General features: G+C 41.3%; 1 protein-coding gene across 11 annotated transcripts in view; it reads right to left on the bottom strand.

The window, feature by feature from the left end:
• Positions 1-13939, bottom strand: part of zgc:154055 (uncharacterized protein LOC556036 homolog) — a 49772-nt gene that overhangs the window by 3673 nt on the left and 32160 nt on the right. For all 11 annotated transcript variants that reach the window (XM_061895601.1, XM_061895602.1, XM_061895603.1 and 8 more), the window contains 5 exons: positions 13681-13854; positions 13388-13605; positions 6815-6976; positions 4015-4156; positions 2083-2303 (listed from right to left, as the gene is read on the bottom strand). In XM_061895601.1, the coding sequence (XP_061751585.1) occupies positions 2083-2303; positions 4015-4156; positions 6815-6976; positions 13388-13605; positions 13681-13854 (917 nt within the window). The remainder of the gene's footprint in view (positions 1-2082; positions 2304-4014; positions 4157-6814; positions 6977-13387; positions 13606-13680; positions 13855-13939) is intronic.

The following is a 13939-nucleotide window of genomic DNA, read 5'->3' as shown; positions in this document are numbered from 1 at the left end:
TGTGAGCTAATAACGAGGTGCGTAGCGTGAGAGCTCGCGAAAATAGTAGGAATTGCGTGAAAGCAAACGATCAAAACAGAAATATAGTTGCGTGAGAGCAAACTAGAGTCCCAGAAAGAATAAACAGAAGAAGATGGCTTATAAAGGGTGGTGATTACAAGAACAGGTGTGCGAGAACTGAGAATAGCAGGTGGAAATAATAAGTGACCATGGAAACGAACAAAACAGGAAGTAAACGGGTCAGAATGGAGAATGAAAACACAGATGTAAAAATAAACAACAACATGGATCGTAACAAAATGACTGTCAAAGTGGGATTACATTTTCAGCCATCTACTTTCCAGGTGAACTGCATGATTTATGATATAGAATAAGCTTCAAGGGAGCAAGGAAGCAGCAGACCACTCAATGATGTAAACATAGGGACACACAGTAGTGATCACGTTGACGCTATAAGTCTTTTGTCTGTGTTAGCATTTATAACAACAATATCACTAACAAATGGTAAATATTCAAGTCACAAAATATAAATGGAATATTGTTGCCGCTTTTTGGGTGGTTATCGAATTTTATGGGCAGAATAGTGGACCTTCCATTGGTTCCACTGTAAGATGATTTCTACTTAGAATTATTTGATATTTAGAATTAATAAAAAAAAAAATCCATCCGTCGTCGTGTGTTTCATAATGATTGTGAACAATAGGCAAAATTTCAAAATAAGTGCAGTTCCTCTTTAACACATAAATCTTAGGCTTAGGTTAAGTTGATTAGAAGAATAAGTACTAACCAAATATACTGCATAAGAAAGGACTCATAAATAACTGACAAAAACATACAATTATGTTGTGGTAAAATAAATAAACTAATTAAATAACAAATATGTTTCTTAACTTAATAGTCAATAAAATTAAAGTGCAAATAAAAATACCGCTTCACCAATTGTCACCCTTAAAAAACATGAAAAAAGTTCTCTACGACTATAGCTCCTGGCTTCACAGTGGAAGAGGGGTTAGTGTGTTTGCCTCACAATACGAAGGTCCTGAGTAGCCTGGGGTTCAATCCCGGGCTCGGATCTTTCTGTGTGGAGTTTGCATGTCCTCCCCGTGAATGCGTGGGTTCCCTCCGGGTACTCTGGCTTCCTCCCACTTCCAAAGACATGCAACTGGGGATATCTTGATTGGCAACACTAAATTGGCCCTAGTGTGTGAATGTGAGTGTGAATGTTTTCTGTCTATCCGTGTTGGCCCAGCGATGAGGTGGGGACTTGTCCAGGGTGTACGCTGCCTTCCGCCCGATTGTAGCTGAGATGGGCACCAGCGCCCCCCGCGACCCCAAAGGGAATAAGCGGTACAAAATGGATGGATGGATGGACTTTAGCTCCAGACTTCTTTTGTTTGAGATTGTCCCAGTAAACATGTATTAAGTAAGGACCACAGCCTAGAAACAGGTGTATTTTGTCAGCCCTCTGGGGGACACTCTCAGACCAACAATGGGCCCCAGCCCTATGGTTAAGAAACACTGAATTAAAACACTTGTTAAGTTAAAGCTAAAGTAACACTAATAGTCACACACACACTAGGTGTGGTGAAATGACCCTCTGCATTTTTGACCCATCCCCTTGTTCCACACCCTGGAAGGTGAGGGGATCAGTGAGCAGCAGCAGTGGCTGCGCTCGGGAATCATTTTGGTGATTCAAACCCCAATTTCAACCCTTGATGCTGAGTGGCAAGCAGGGAGGTAATGGGTCCCATTTTTATAGTATGTGGTATGACTCGGCTGGGGTTTGAACTCACTCAAACTCACGGTTTGTGGCGCCCCCTATGGGTTGTGCTCAAAACGCTTTGTAGGACACACTACCATGCAATTGTCCTAAAATTTTACAGACATGTGCCCTAAATGGGTGTATCAAATTCAGCAGTGATTCAATGAAACACCCTAATGGTGCAGTGGGTGAAATTTTAGGTTGATTTGACTTACAGGGTCAAACAGCCATTTATGTGGGGCACGTTTTGTTTTTGTCACACAAACAATTTTCTTAGGATACTTTTTCCTGATTTCTTCTGATGATCAAGCATTACTGACCGTTCCATATCGCTGTTACTGAGAAAGGTGCCATAATTGGAGGCATACGCTTCAGTCGCCAGCCTCAGGAGCAGCGCCTCTGAAAAGCCAAGTGCAAGGGGAAATTGGCGCCATATCTGCCACACACAGTCCAACATCAGCAGGAAGACAGGGGACTCTTGTTGGAGACGAGCGTGGGAAAAGGCAGAGTGGGCGCATCGCTGCTGGAATGGATGTCCTGCCTGCAGGGTATACATATAGGCCTTCATTTACAGTACAAGCAGAATATAAATACATGTATTATTATTTGCATTCACATGTACATCCATCTCTGCAGTTAACCTTATTAATACACAATTGAGAATTTACACAAGCATATGGAGAAGACACAAACTCCAAAAAAAACATGAAATATCCCTGCAAACAACTTCTATGAGGCAACCACTTTTTTACTGACTTGCTCTAAATTTTGGTGTGCCACATGTAAAACTTCAACCAGATTTTTATAGTAGATATATTTAGAAAATGTAGCAATTTTTTCTCACAATGGTATGACTTTTCTCACATTTAGCTCACTGGCAGCGCATGTTTTTGAGCACTGAAAGGCGCTGACAGGCATGGTAAAAGTGGGATATTTGCATATTTTCTAGATATTTCGCATTATAATTGGTGAGACGTTTATATGTAACATTCATATTTAACATTTATATTTAGAGTTAACATCTATATTTATATTTAAAAAATGTGTTCAACATTGAAATTTAACATTTTGATTTTACATTCAGATGTAGAGTTAGCATTTATTTGTACCATTTATATTTACCATATATTTTTACCAGTTAGACTTAGATTTAACATTTAGATTTTACATTTAGATGTGGACCCGCGGCCCTGAATGGGACAACCGGTAGGAAATGGATGGATGGATTTAGATGTGGAATTAACATGTATATTTATCATTTAAATTTAACATTTATATTTCACATTTAACATTAGATATAACATTTTTTGTTAGATTCAAAATGTATATTCAACATTTAGATTTCACATTAAAATTTACATTTAGATGTAGAGTAAACATTTATATTTACCATTTAAATTTAGATTTAACATTTAGATGTAGATTTAACATTTACAGTGGATTTACCATTTATATGTACAATTTAGATTTAACATTTAGATTTCACATTTAACGTGGATTGAACATTTAGAGTAAACATTTAACATTCATTTTTCGATTTAACATTTATATCCAGCATTTATATTTAGATTCAATATTGATGTTCAACATTTTATATCTAACATATAACATGTATACTTAAAATGTATATTTACATTTAACATTTAAATTTCCTAATCATTGTATTTAGATTTAGATACAATATTTAGAGTCACCATTTAATCCATCCATCCGGAAACCAGAGTACCCGGAGGGAACCCACGCAGTCACAGGGAGAACATGCATTTCCACTCAGGACCTTTGTATTGTGAGGAATACGCACTAACCGCTGTAGCACCGTGCTGCCCACCATTTGATTTTTAACGCAAATATGAAGAAAATTTGCAAAATGTGAGAAAAGTGTGCAACATATTCAAAGTATATCAGGTATACCATTGTGATGGAATTTTTACAATTGGCAATTCATGTAGTTTAGAAAAAATAATACATGTGTAACACTGGTTGTACAATTTGTGGGAAAATAGATTTGAAATTAATCATTTTATTCCATGTATTCCCTCTCCAGTTATTATCTGCCTATAGAGGAAGAGCCTACTGTATCAGGTATGACTTACACACTCGGCAGAACTCCATTCACGCTCAGTCATTTTCACATCACATCAACATCATAAAAGTCAAATCACATAGTCTGACCAAATGAAACTGCTGGGATGAGCTCCCGCTTCTACTCAGACCAGGCCAAGTTAATTATTTTCTGACAAATCCCTACGCACCTGTACAAACTCCCTCTCGAGAAGACCCAGGAAGCCCTCGAGTGTACGACAACTTGGGTCCATGATGAGTTGTGCAAGCGTGCTGACAAGAAGAGTGGAGTCTATCCCGTCAGAGTCGTGAATCAGAACTGAGTGACCATCCCTATGGGAAGAATAAACAACAGGCCCTTCTATACTGGTGTACTTGGTGTTTATGCATGTGTACAGTACAGTACAGTACAGTGTTCCCTCGATTATCACGGGAGTTACGTCCCAGACCCCCTTGTGTTAGAGGAATTTTTGCAAAGTAGATATATTTTTAATTTAATAATTTTTGTTAATATTATATGCAATATTATATAGACAGTCTTCACCAATACACCACGGATTCTCAATTTTTTTTCACCATTTACAAACTCAGAAAACACTTGGCTCTTCAAGTACCACCATAATGACCAACATTAAAATACAGTAGTGTAGTAGGCATAAACATTCATTAAAACAAGGCAGAGGTCTAACTTAAAAATTATGTTTAATATTTTTGGCCACTTACACATTACACAAAGTTTGAACAGAAACACTGTTTGAATATTTAATTGAGTGATTATTTGGCGTACTACTAGTGATACACCAGTGATCAGCAGTAACAAGCTACATGTCGCTAACCTATATGTACCTTAACTAAATTTTCCAGTAGCTTGCCCACATATTTGGTCCTCTCCAAGTTTCTCAAAGTCATCATTGTCACCGACGTCCCACCGGGTGTGAGTTTTCCTTGCCCTTATGTGGGCCTACCGAGGATGTTGTAGTGGTTTGTGTTGTGGTTTGTGCAGCCCTTTGAGACACTAGTGATTTAGGGCTATGTAAATGAACCTTGATTGATTGATATTTCTATTGGTATTTGTATTTCTGTAGTGAAATAATGCTCATTGTCATTTCTGTATTATCATTTATCTTGCTAACTGCTTCTTTGCTATCACTTTCACCATCATATTTGCTGATATTGCTCTATTGTTGTTGTTGTGTTTGCTGTTGTTGTTTTTCTCTCTCTGTCTAATCCCCCTCCTATACCCACGATTTCCCCTTCTGTCTTCCTTTTTTTTTTCTCTTTCTATCCCCTCCTGCTCCGGCCCGGCTGCACCAAATGATAACATAAATACATTTAATAAAGTCAAATACAAATAAGTCAACAAGAGAAGTGTCCTACACTTCTCTTTTGTAAAGTAAATCTGAACAGCCAATATGGGCGTCTACATCAACTATATGATTTTCTTGAGAAGCTGGACAGGAATAATTTTTTTTAAATAAAATAAAAAAATAAAAAAAATACAATGAGCTCAGGGGAAGATTACGACACGATTAGGCAAAAAGCAACACTTGATTTGCTCAACCTAACCCACTTACAGCAAAGTAGGCCTCATTCGAGCATTTAAAAAAATTGGATTCATCAGTGTGACGTCATAATTGTTCATATCGGCATGATAATCATACAGTTACTTTATATTTTACAATATTCAAAAATTGTCCAATATTTATCATGCACCCTTACTAATAAAACACAGCTCACATGCAAGCTGTTTTTTTTTTTATTTTAATAATCTATATATTGTATTGCCTTTAAAAATGAAGTATTTCAAAAATGGACTCTGCATCATATGATTTTTCCGTGTGCGACCCTCACAGGAAAAAGTTAGAACACTCTTGCTCTAAAACAGGGATTCTCACACTGTGGTACGTGTCCCACTAGTGGTATGCAGAATCCATTTACAGGTATGCCAAAGAATCACTTAATCAATGATATTATTAATGTATTCTTTATTTAAGTACATTGTTTTACTTTCCCATATTCAAACACAGCGTTACAGTTCAAACTGTTACAATTGCCAAAAATACTACATAGACTTGTTAAATAAAACCTCTGCCTTGTATTTATTGAACATTTAAGCCTACTATATTCATGTATTTTAATGTTGGTTCTTTATGGTGGTACATGGAGAGAAAGTTTTTTTATTTGGGCAGAAAAACTGCTCTCCACCACGGGCAGCACGGTGCCAGAGGGGTTAGTGCATCTGCCTCACAATACGAAGGTTCTGAGTAGTCCTGGGTTCAATCCCGGGCTCGGGATCTTTCTGTGTGGAGTTTACATGTTCTCCCTGTGACTGCGTGGGTTCACTACGGGTACTCCGGCTTTCTCCCACCTCCAAATACATGCACCTGGGGATAGGTTGATTGGCAACACTAAACTGGCCCTACTGTGTGAATGTGAGTGTGAATGTTGTCTGTCTATCTGTGTTGGTCCTGCGTTGAGGTGGTGACTTGTCCAGGGTGTACCCCACCTTCTGTCCGAATGCAGCTCAGATAGGCTCCAGCGTCCCCCGTGAAATCCAAAAGGGACACGCGGTAGGAAATGGATGGATGGATGGATGCTCTACACCACCCCTTCATACTACTGCTGTCCTATCTTGTCTTTGAGCGTGAGCTGATGAATACTGCTCGTTTGAGAATCACTCCTCTAAAACATACATCATTTTAACATGAAACTTAAATGGGTACTCAATTCTCAAAGTACTCCATGTTACTTTAAAATCTGCAGTACAATGAGACCGTGATAATTAAAGTGGCGAGGGAATGCTGTATATCCTTCTGAGAACTAGCTTCCTCTGCAGTGGACATGGTTTTTTTTTGGTCCATTTACTTGGTCACGGTGGAAAACATAACCCTGTTACTGTATGCAAGACACAAATGTGCACTGCACAGGGATGCTCATTCCCAGGATGAGATTCATGCATTTAACACAGCATAGAACAATTAGCTGCTATACCTCTCCAGACACTCTACCAGCAGGCCAGCAGTTGACAGAGCAGTCTGGACGTGAGACAACCACTTTGAATTTTCTAGTTTACTCAGCCAGCGGCCCATATTGTGGGATTTGTCAGCACAGGCCTCCACCAGCTTGATTAGACTCTCCTGGAGTGTTTTCCCCCTATACAAACACAGTTAGGGCATATTTAGTGAGTTCAATACAAGTCCTGTATCATGAAACTGGGAAGATTAAGGGGTGTTACGAACCATACATGTATTTGTATTCAGACCCCGTCCACCATAGTTAGTAAGGGACAGAAAGTGTTACTTAACCAACAAATACGGTACAAGCGGCTGCTGAAGGCGACACAGCTCATTGGTTGGACATTAAAACAGCCATAAAAAGAGGAGACGTGGAAGCGTGCAGAGGAGCACTTCCACAAGCATGCAGACCGAGCGGAAGTCACGACTAGCAATAGTGCAAAGAAAAAAAGAGAAATCGCTTGGTGACATTTCACCTTCTCAAAGTGCATCCCTGGGGCCTTTTTCAGCACAGAGCTCATTTTTATTTACACGCATTACATTGTAGATACAAATTAAATAACAACAACAGAAAACAACAGAAATGAAAAAAATCGAGCAAAATGTAATAATGTAAAAAGAAAAAGGTAAAATACATCGACTATGCACAACAAGGTGGAAATATTCTGCACAGGCCTGATGTAGATGGACAAAGACAAGTATGATAAGACAAAAGCAAGAGGCAGGCATTGTGCTACAAGCTGGAAATATTAATTCTTCACTTCAGCCAATAATGAACTTACATATTGTAAATATCTAATAATCATTCACACCGATCAATCTCTTAGTGTAGAAATGACTTGCGATGTATCACTTTCCTTAAAATAAACTTAGATATATTTAATATAGTACAATACATCTAATTGAACTTTTTTTTTTTTTAGGAATTATTTGCCAGCAGTTTTGAGGGTTTTTTTCAGCTGTTAATAACAAAGCTAAGCGGTTTTATGTTTTGTATTTTGTGTACGTTGGCCCCGAACAACTAAACTCCAAATAACAAGTGCTAAACAGTGTTTTTAAACCAAAAAACATGTGTGTGCTATTAGTGGGTGTATTGCGGGTAATCTACTGAGATTACAATTGATAACAAGTGCAAAAGTGGTTCACACAGCCGTATTTAAATGAGGTTTTTCTAGGGCACAAAAAAGATGAGCGCATTACCCCATTTTAGCATCCCTTTACTGGCTCCCAGTTCCTTTTACAATTCATTTTAAAATGTTATTTTTGTTTTTAAATCTCTTAACGGATTAGCGGCAAAATATATGCCAGACCTTCTAAAAATCTACACTCCCATAAGGTCTCTAAAGTCAGTTTATCAATTTCTTCTTGTTGTCCTAAAGAGCTGGCTAAAATCCAGTGCGGATCGTGCATTTTCTGCTGCTGCTCCAAAACTTTGGAACAATATCCTTTTGCTATTCGGACGGCTCCCTCTTTAATGACATTAAAATAATTTCTTAAAACATATTTTTCCTCTTTGACTTTTAAAATAGCACAAAAGTAGTGTGATTTTGGTAATGTATTTTCTTTCATGTATTTTATGTATTTATTCTCTTTTTAGTTAAATGGTTTTTTTTTACATTTGACTGTCCTTAGTTTTAACTCCTGTGCAGCACTATATGAAACTTTTATTTTTGTTTTTTAAATTTGCTATATAAGTAAAGTGGATTGTATTGAATTGGATTGGATTTTATTACGGCTTTCACCATGGAGACACTCATTTCCATTCACATTCATGTTATCATGCTCTCCAACCTGTGCTGTTTTGAAATGTTGTTGAACATGCAGCCCTCTGTACCACCCTTTCTACAAACCCCGTTTCCATATGAGTTGGGAAATTGTGTTAGATATAAATATAAACGGAATACAATGATTTGCAAATCATTTTCAACCCATATTCAGTTGAATATGCTACAAAGACAACATATTTGATGTTCAAACTGATAAACATTTTTTTTTTTGCAAATAATCATTTACTTTAGAATTTGATGCCAGCAACATGTGACAAATAAGTTGGGAAAGGTGGCAATAAATACTGATAAAGTTGAGAAATGCTTATTTGGAATATCCCACAGGTGTGCAGGCTAATTGGGAACAGTTGGGTGCCATGATTGGGCATAAAAACAGCTTCCATGAAATGCTAAGTAATTCACAAACAAGGATGGGGTGAGTGTCACCACTTTGTAAGCAAATTGTCAAACAGTTTTAGAACAACATTTCTCAACGAGCTATTGCCAGTCATTTAGGGATTTTCCCATTTACGGTCCGTAAAATCATCAAAAGGTTCAGAGAATCTGGAGAAATCACTGCACGTAAGCGATTATATTACGGACCTATGATTCCTCAGGCGGTACTGCATCAAAAACTGAAATCAGTGTGTAAAGGATATCACCACATGGGCTCAGGAACACTTCATAAAACCACTGTCAGTAACTACAGTTGGTTGCTCCATCTGTAAGTGCAAATTAAAACTCTGCTATGCAAAGCAAACCCATTTACCAACAACACCAAGGAACACCGCTGGCTTCGCTGGGCCCGAGCACATTTAAGATGGACTGATGCAAAGTGGAAAAGTGTTTTGTGGTCTGACGAGTCCACATTTCAAATTATATTTGGAAATTGTGGACGTGGTGTCCTCCTGAACAAAGAGGAAAATTACCATCCGGATTGTCATAGGCGCAAATGTCAGGAAAACGCATGGATGTTGTTTTTGTTACCCCAAGATGCAAGAACCAGGAGAAGGATGAGCAGGTAAGATGACTTTAATTATCATCAAACAAAGAAACATGAAGCAGTCTTGCAAACAGAAGTTCCAAACATAGAATTATCATTGAGCACTGAGGAGTGCTCGAGACAAGGCATAAATAGCATACATGTTGATTGGCAGCAGGTGTGGACCAGCTGCCAATCATCAGCAGGTGTGAAATGAACAGTGCTCAGTGGAACAAGGAGGAAGTGGAAACCAAAATAAGAGCACTGAATAGGAAGTAAATACAAGAACGAGGAAAACAATCAGAAATTAAGTGACAGATCGTCACAGGATCTCCCCCTCAAGGAACAGACCCCAGATGTTCCCTGGAAACGAGAACGCAAAAAAAAAAAAAAAAAAAAAAATACAAAATTTAAGGGAGGGCGGAGGGAGGACTTGGCGGAAAGTCGCTGGGCCAAGTGTCCCCACAACCAGCGAGGGAGAGTCAGGTGGCGGCAAAGGTTTGAACGCCGCTGCAACTGGCGAGGCGAGCGACCACGGAACGGCCACATCAGTGGCTGACGAGGAGGAAGCCCATAACACGGCCGCATCTTTGGCCGACGAGGAGGAGGTTGCGCAGCCGGCGTCGAAGATGATGACGACAGCGTCGTGGGAGGAGCCGTCGACCATGACAACAATGAAGATGGCGGCGCCCTGCAAAAGCCCGCCAGAGATGATGTCATGGGTGGATCCGCTGCTGACCCGGAATATGGCGGTGTCGTGCGGCGTCCCACCGGTAATGAGGGAGATGGATACCAGACGCCGCCCACCACTGGGCGAAGGAGTTCCTGTCTTCCGATGTCCCCCGGTGCGAAAACCAGGGACGGGGGGAAGGGGGCCAGGAGGAGGGAAAAGGACGTCCCTCGCAGAGTCCCAGCAGGAGGACAGCAGGGACATCACAGTGGGCTCCACTGGAGCCTTCGCTGGACTGGCAGGACGAGCGGGTGATGGCAGGAAGAGCAGCCGCAGTGCAGCTGCTGGAAGCTGCCTAGGAGCAGGAACAGGTGCTGGGGGTCCAGCCAGTGTTGGGCGTTGTGGCGCCGCGACCGGCGTAAGACGGGGGGCTGTGGTCGACGCGCCGGCACAGGCGATTGCCGTGGAGCCGGGACAGAAAGCACATCAGGCGACGGGGAAGGTCGCCGCGCCGGTCGGAGATCCTGAACCGGCGGCCGAGCCGGGAGGAGGGAAGGCGGCGGTGGCCGCGTTGGTTGAGAGCCGGAACCGGCGGTCAAGGCGGAGGGAGAAGGTCAGAGCCTGCTGTGGGCTGGGACCGCACAAACCTGGCTTTCAAGTCCTCCATGAATTGGGCGGTCCAGAACATCGGCTGTGCATCGCCGACAGGAGTTCTCGTGAGGTACCAACAGTCTGGCTCGATGATACAGTCAGGAAAACGCATGGCTGCCGTTTTTGTTACCCCAAGTTGCATGAACCAGGAGGAGGATGAGCAGGTAAGATGACTTTAATTATCATCAAAAAAAGAAACATGAAGCAGTCTTGCAAACAGAAGTTCCAAACATAGAATTATCATCAAGCACTGAGGAGTGCTCGAGACAAGGCATAAATAGCATACATGTTGATTGGCAGCATATGTGGACCAGCTGCCAATCATCAGCAAGTGTGTGAAATGAACAGTGCTCAGCGGAACAAGGAGGAAGTGGAAACCAAAATAAGAGCATTGAATAGGAAGTAAATACAAGAACGAGGAAAACAAACAGAGATGAAGTGACAGATCGTCACAGCAAAGTTCAAAAGCCAGCATCTGTAATGGTATGGGGGTGTATTAGTGCCTAAGGCATGGGTAACTTACACATCTGTGAAGGAACCATTAATGCTGAATGGTCCACACAGGTTTTGGAGCAACATATGTTGTCATCCGGGCTTCACGGTGGCAGAGGGGTTAGTGCGTCTGCCTCACAATACGAAGGTCCTGAGTGGTCCTGGGTTCAATCCCGGGCTTGGGATCTTTCTGTGTGGAGTTTGCATGTTCTCTCCGTGAATGCGTGGGTTCCCTACGGGAACTCCGGCTTCCTCCCACCTCCAAAGACATGCACCTGGGGATAGGTTGATTGGCAACACTAAATAGGCCCTAGTGTGTGAATGTGAGTGTGAATGTTGTCTGTCTATCTGTGTTGGCCCTGCGATGAGGTGGCGACTTGTCCAGAGTGTACCCCGCCTTCCGCCCAATTGTAGCTGAGATAGGGACCAGCGCCCCCTGCGATCCCAAAGGGAATAAGCGGTAGAAAATGGATGGATGGATGTTGTCATCCAAGCAACAATATCATGGACACCCCTGCTTTTTTGTGCAAACCAATGCCAAACCACGTGTTACAACAGCGTGGTTTCGTAGTAAAAGAGTGCAGGTACATTCCTGGCCCGATTGTCCAGACCTGTCTCCCATCGAAAATGTGTGGCGCATTATGAAGCGCAAAATACAACAGCGGAGACCCCGTACTGTTGAACGACTGAAGCTCTACATAAAACAAGAATGAGAAAGAATTCCACTTTCAAAGCTTCAAAAATGTGCTTCCTCTGTTCCCAAACGTTTATTTAGTGTTGTTAAAAGAAAAGGTGGTGAACATGCCCTTTCCTAACTACTTTGGCACGTGTTGCAGCCATGAAATTCTAAGTTAATTATTATTTGCAAAAAAAAAAAGTTTATGAGTTTGAACATCAAATATCTTGTCTTTTCAACTGAATATGGGTTAAAAAGGATTTGCAAATCATTGTACTCCGTTTATATTTACATCTAACACGATTTCCCAACTCATATGGAAACGGGGTTTGTACAAAATAGAATCGCAATCTAGACAACAGAATCTATTTTTTAGCACGCGGAGCTCGGGCAACCCGCACGGCCAATGACTGTGATGATGCACCGGAATGATTCAGAGGCAAGAAACAGCATGTTGCAAGATATTTTTTCATATCGGATCTATCTTAATAATGTCTCCTATATTTTACATTACGGAAAGGATTAATATTGCCCCATTTTCTGGGTATATCTCACACACGAGGAAGGTGGTGAGTTAAATATTTTGCAATGCAGCCTTATGAAAATGATGTAAAGTGCCACTCTGCAGAGCAACAGACGCTGTGGTCAAATTTGGAATTGCAACAAAACACATTCTAAGATGTTCATCAATCTACCGTTGTCTGATGACTAAAGTGAATAGTGCAACTCCCCCTAGCCCCAATTTGTCACACTTCATTTGTCAGGTAAACTGAGACGAATGGAGCCATATAAATCCCCTTCTTACGGTATATGCAAAAGGAAAGCCATTAAAAAAATTCCTGCAGACATATTGTTGGTGTTCAATTGTCGCCAAATCAGTCACTCATATTTTCTATATCTGACAGAAATATCGTCTGCCATATTGTAGGAATCGCCTCCTTCTGACTTGTGCCAGTTTGCCCGCATGTTTCAGACATGCTACCTATAAAAGCAAAACAAAGACTTTAGAACAGTTTTAGTTTTGATAATCACATTGCGACTGCTCAATGATTATAATTGCATCTTCTTTTCCCAGTATTGTGGGCATTCTAATAACACGCTAAATGGACTGCACTCCCTATTTGTCTCATTTCAGAGACGCCATCCCCTGTGCAGAAGTTTAGTAGCTCAGATTTACAAGCACAGTCAAGTTTGCAAGACTGTACCGAAAATGAACAGAACCGTGAGCTTAGTAGCGAGACATGTACTAAACGGTGAGCATACTGTACCATTACACCCCTGGAATATAAGCATCTAGTTTTCCTGAAACTCACCTTTCCATGTGTCTGTGCAGTCTCCTCCAGCTGTTGTAACAGGATTTGGACTCAAACCCGCCGCCCGTCATCCGGGCCTGCTGTGCCTGCTGAGCCGAGCGCATGTCAATAATGTAGCCTTTGTCCGAGTCCTCGATCACAGCCTGCAGAAGGCGCTCGTCTTCCTTGCAGCGCTTCCGATTGGCTCCGGTGAGTGGCTGACCGCTGCGCATGATCACCTGAGAAGACGATTTTGTTTTCAAACTCCAAAAGGCTAATTTGAAGGGAATTCAGAGAGGACACCAAGGCCGTACCATGCCATTCTTCCTGTGGTAGTAGCAAAGGACGGGGAAACGGCCACCCTGCCTGAACTTGGCCACTTTTTTCAACGTGTCATCACTAATCTCCTTGGGCACAATGACAGCAGTGGGGTAAGACACACATACCGAGTAGTCTCGGTTCACGGTGCTCAGTCTCCACCTCTCATGCTGCAAACAAGGAGAAGGTGCCATCAAAGCATATTAATGCAAATAATGAAGTCATAAAAACAACAGGAAATGGTAACTGTTGACA

The sequence above is a fragment of the Nerophis ophidion genome, linkage group LG03 (genome assembly GCF_033978795.1).
Source record: "Nerophis ophidion isolate RoL-2023_Sa linkage group LG03, RoL_Noph_v1.0, whole genome shotgun sequence".
In the NCBI taxonomy this organism is placed as follows: Eukaryota; Metazoa; Chordata; class Actinopteri; order Syngnathiformes; family Syngnathidae; genus Nerophis; species Nerophis ophidion.
Note: the sequence above shows the minus strand (reverse complement) of the source record. Positions and strands in the feature narration are given on the sequence as shown.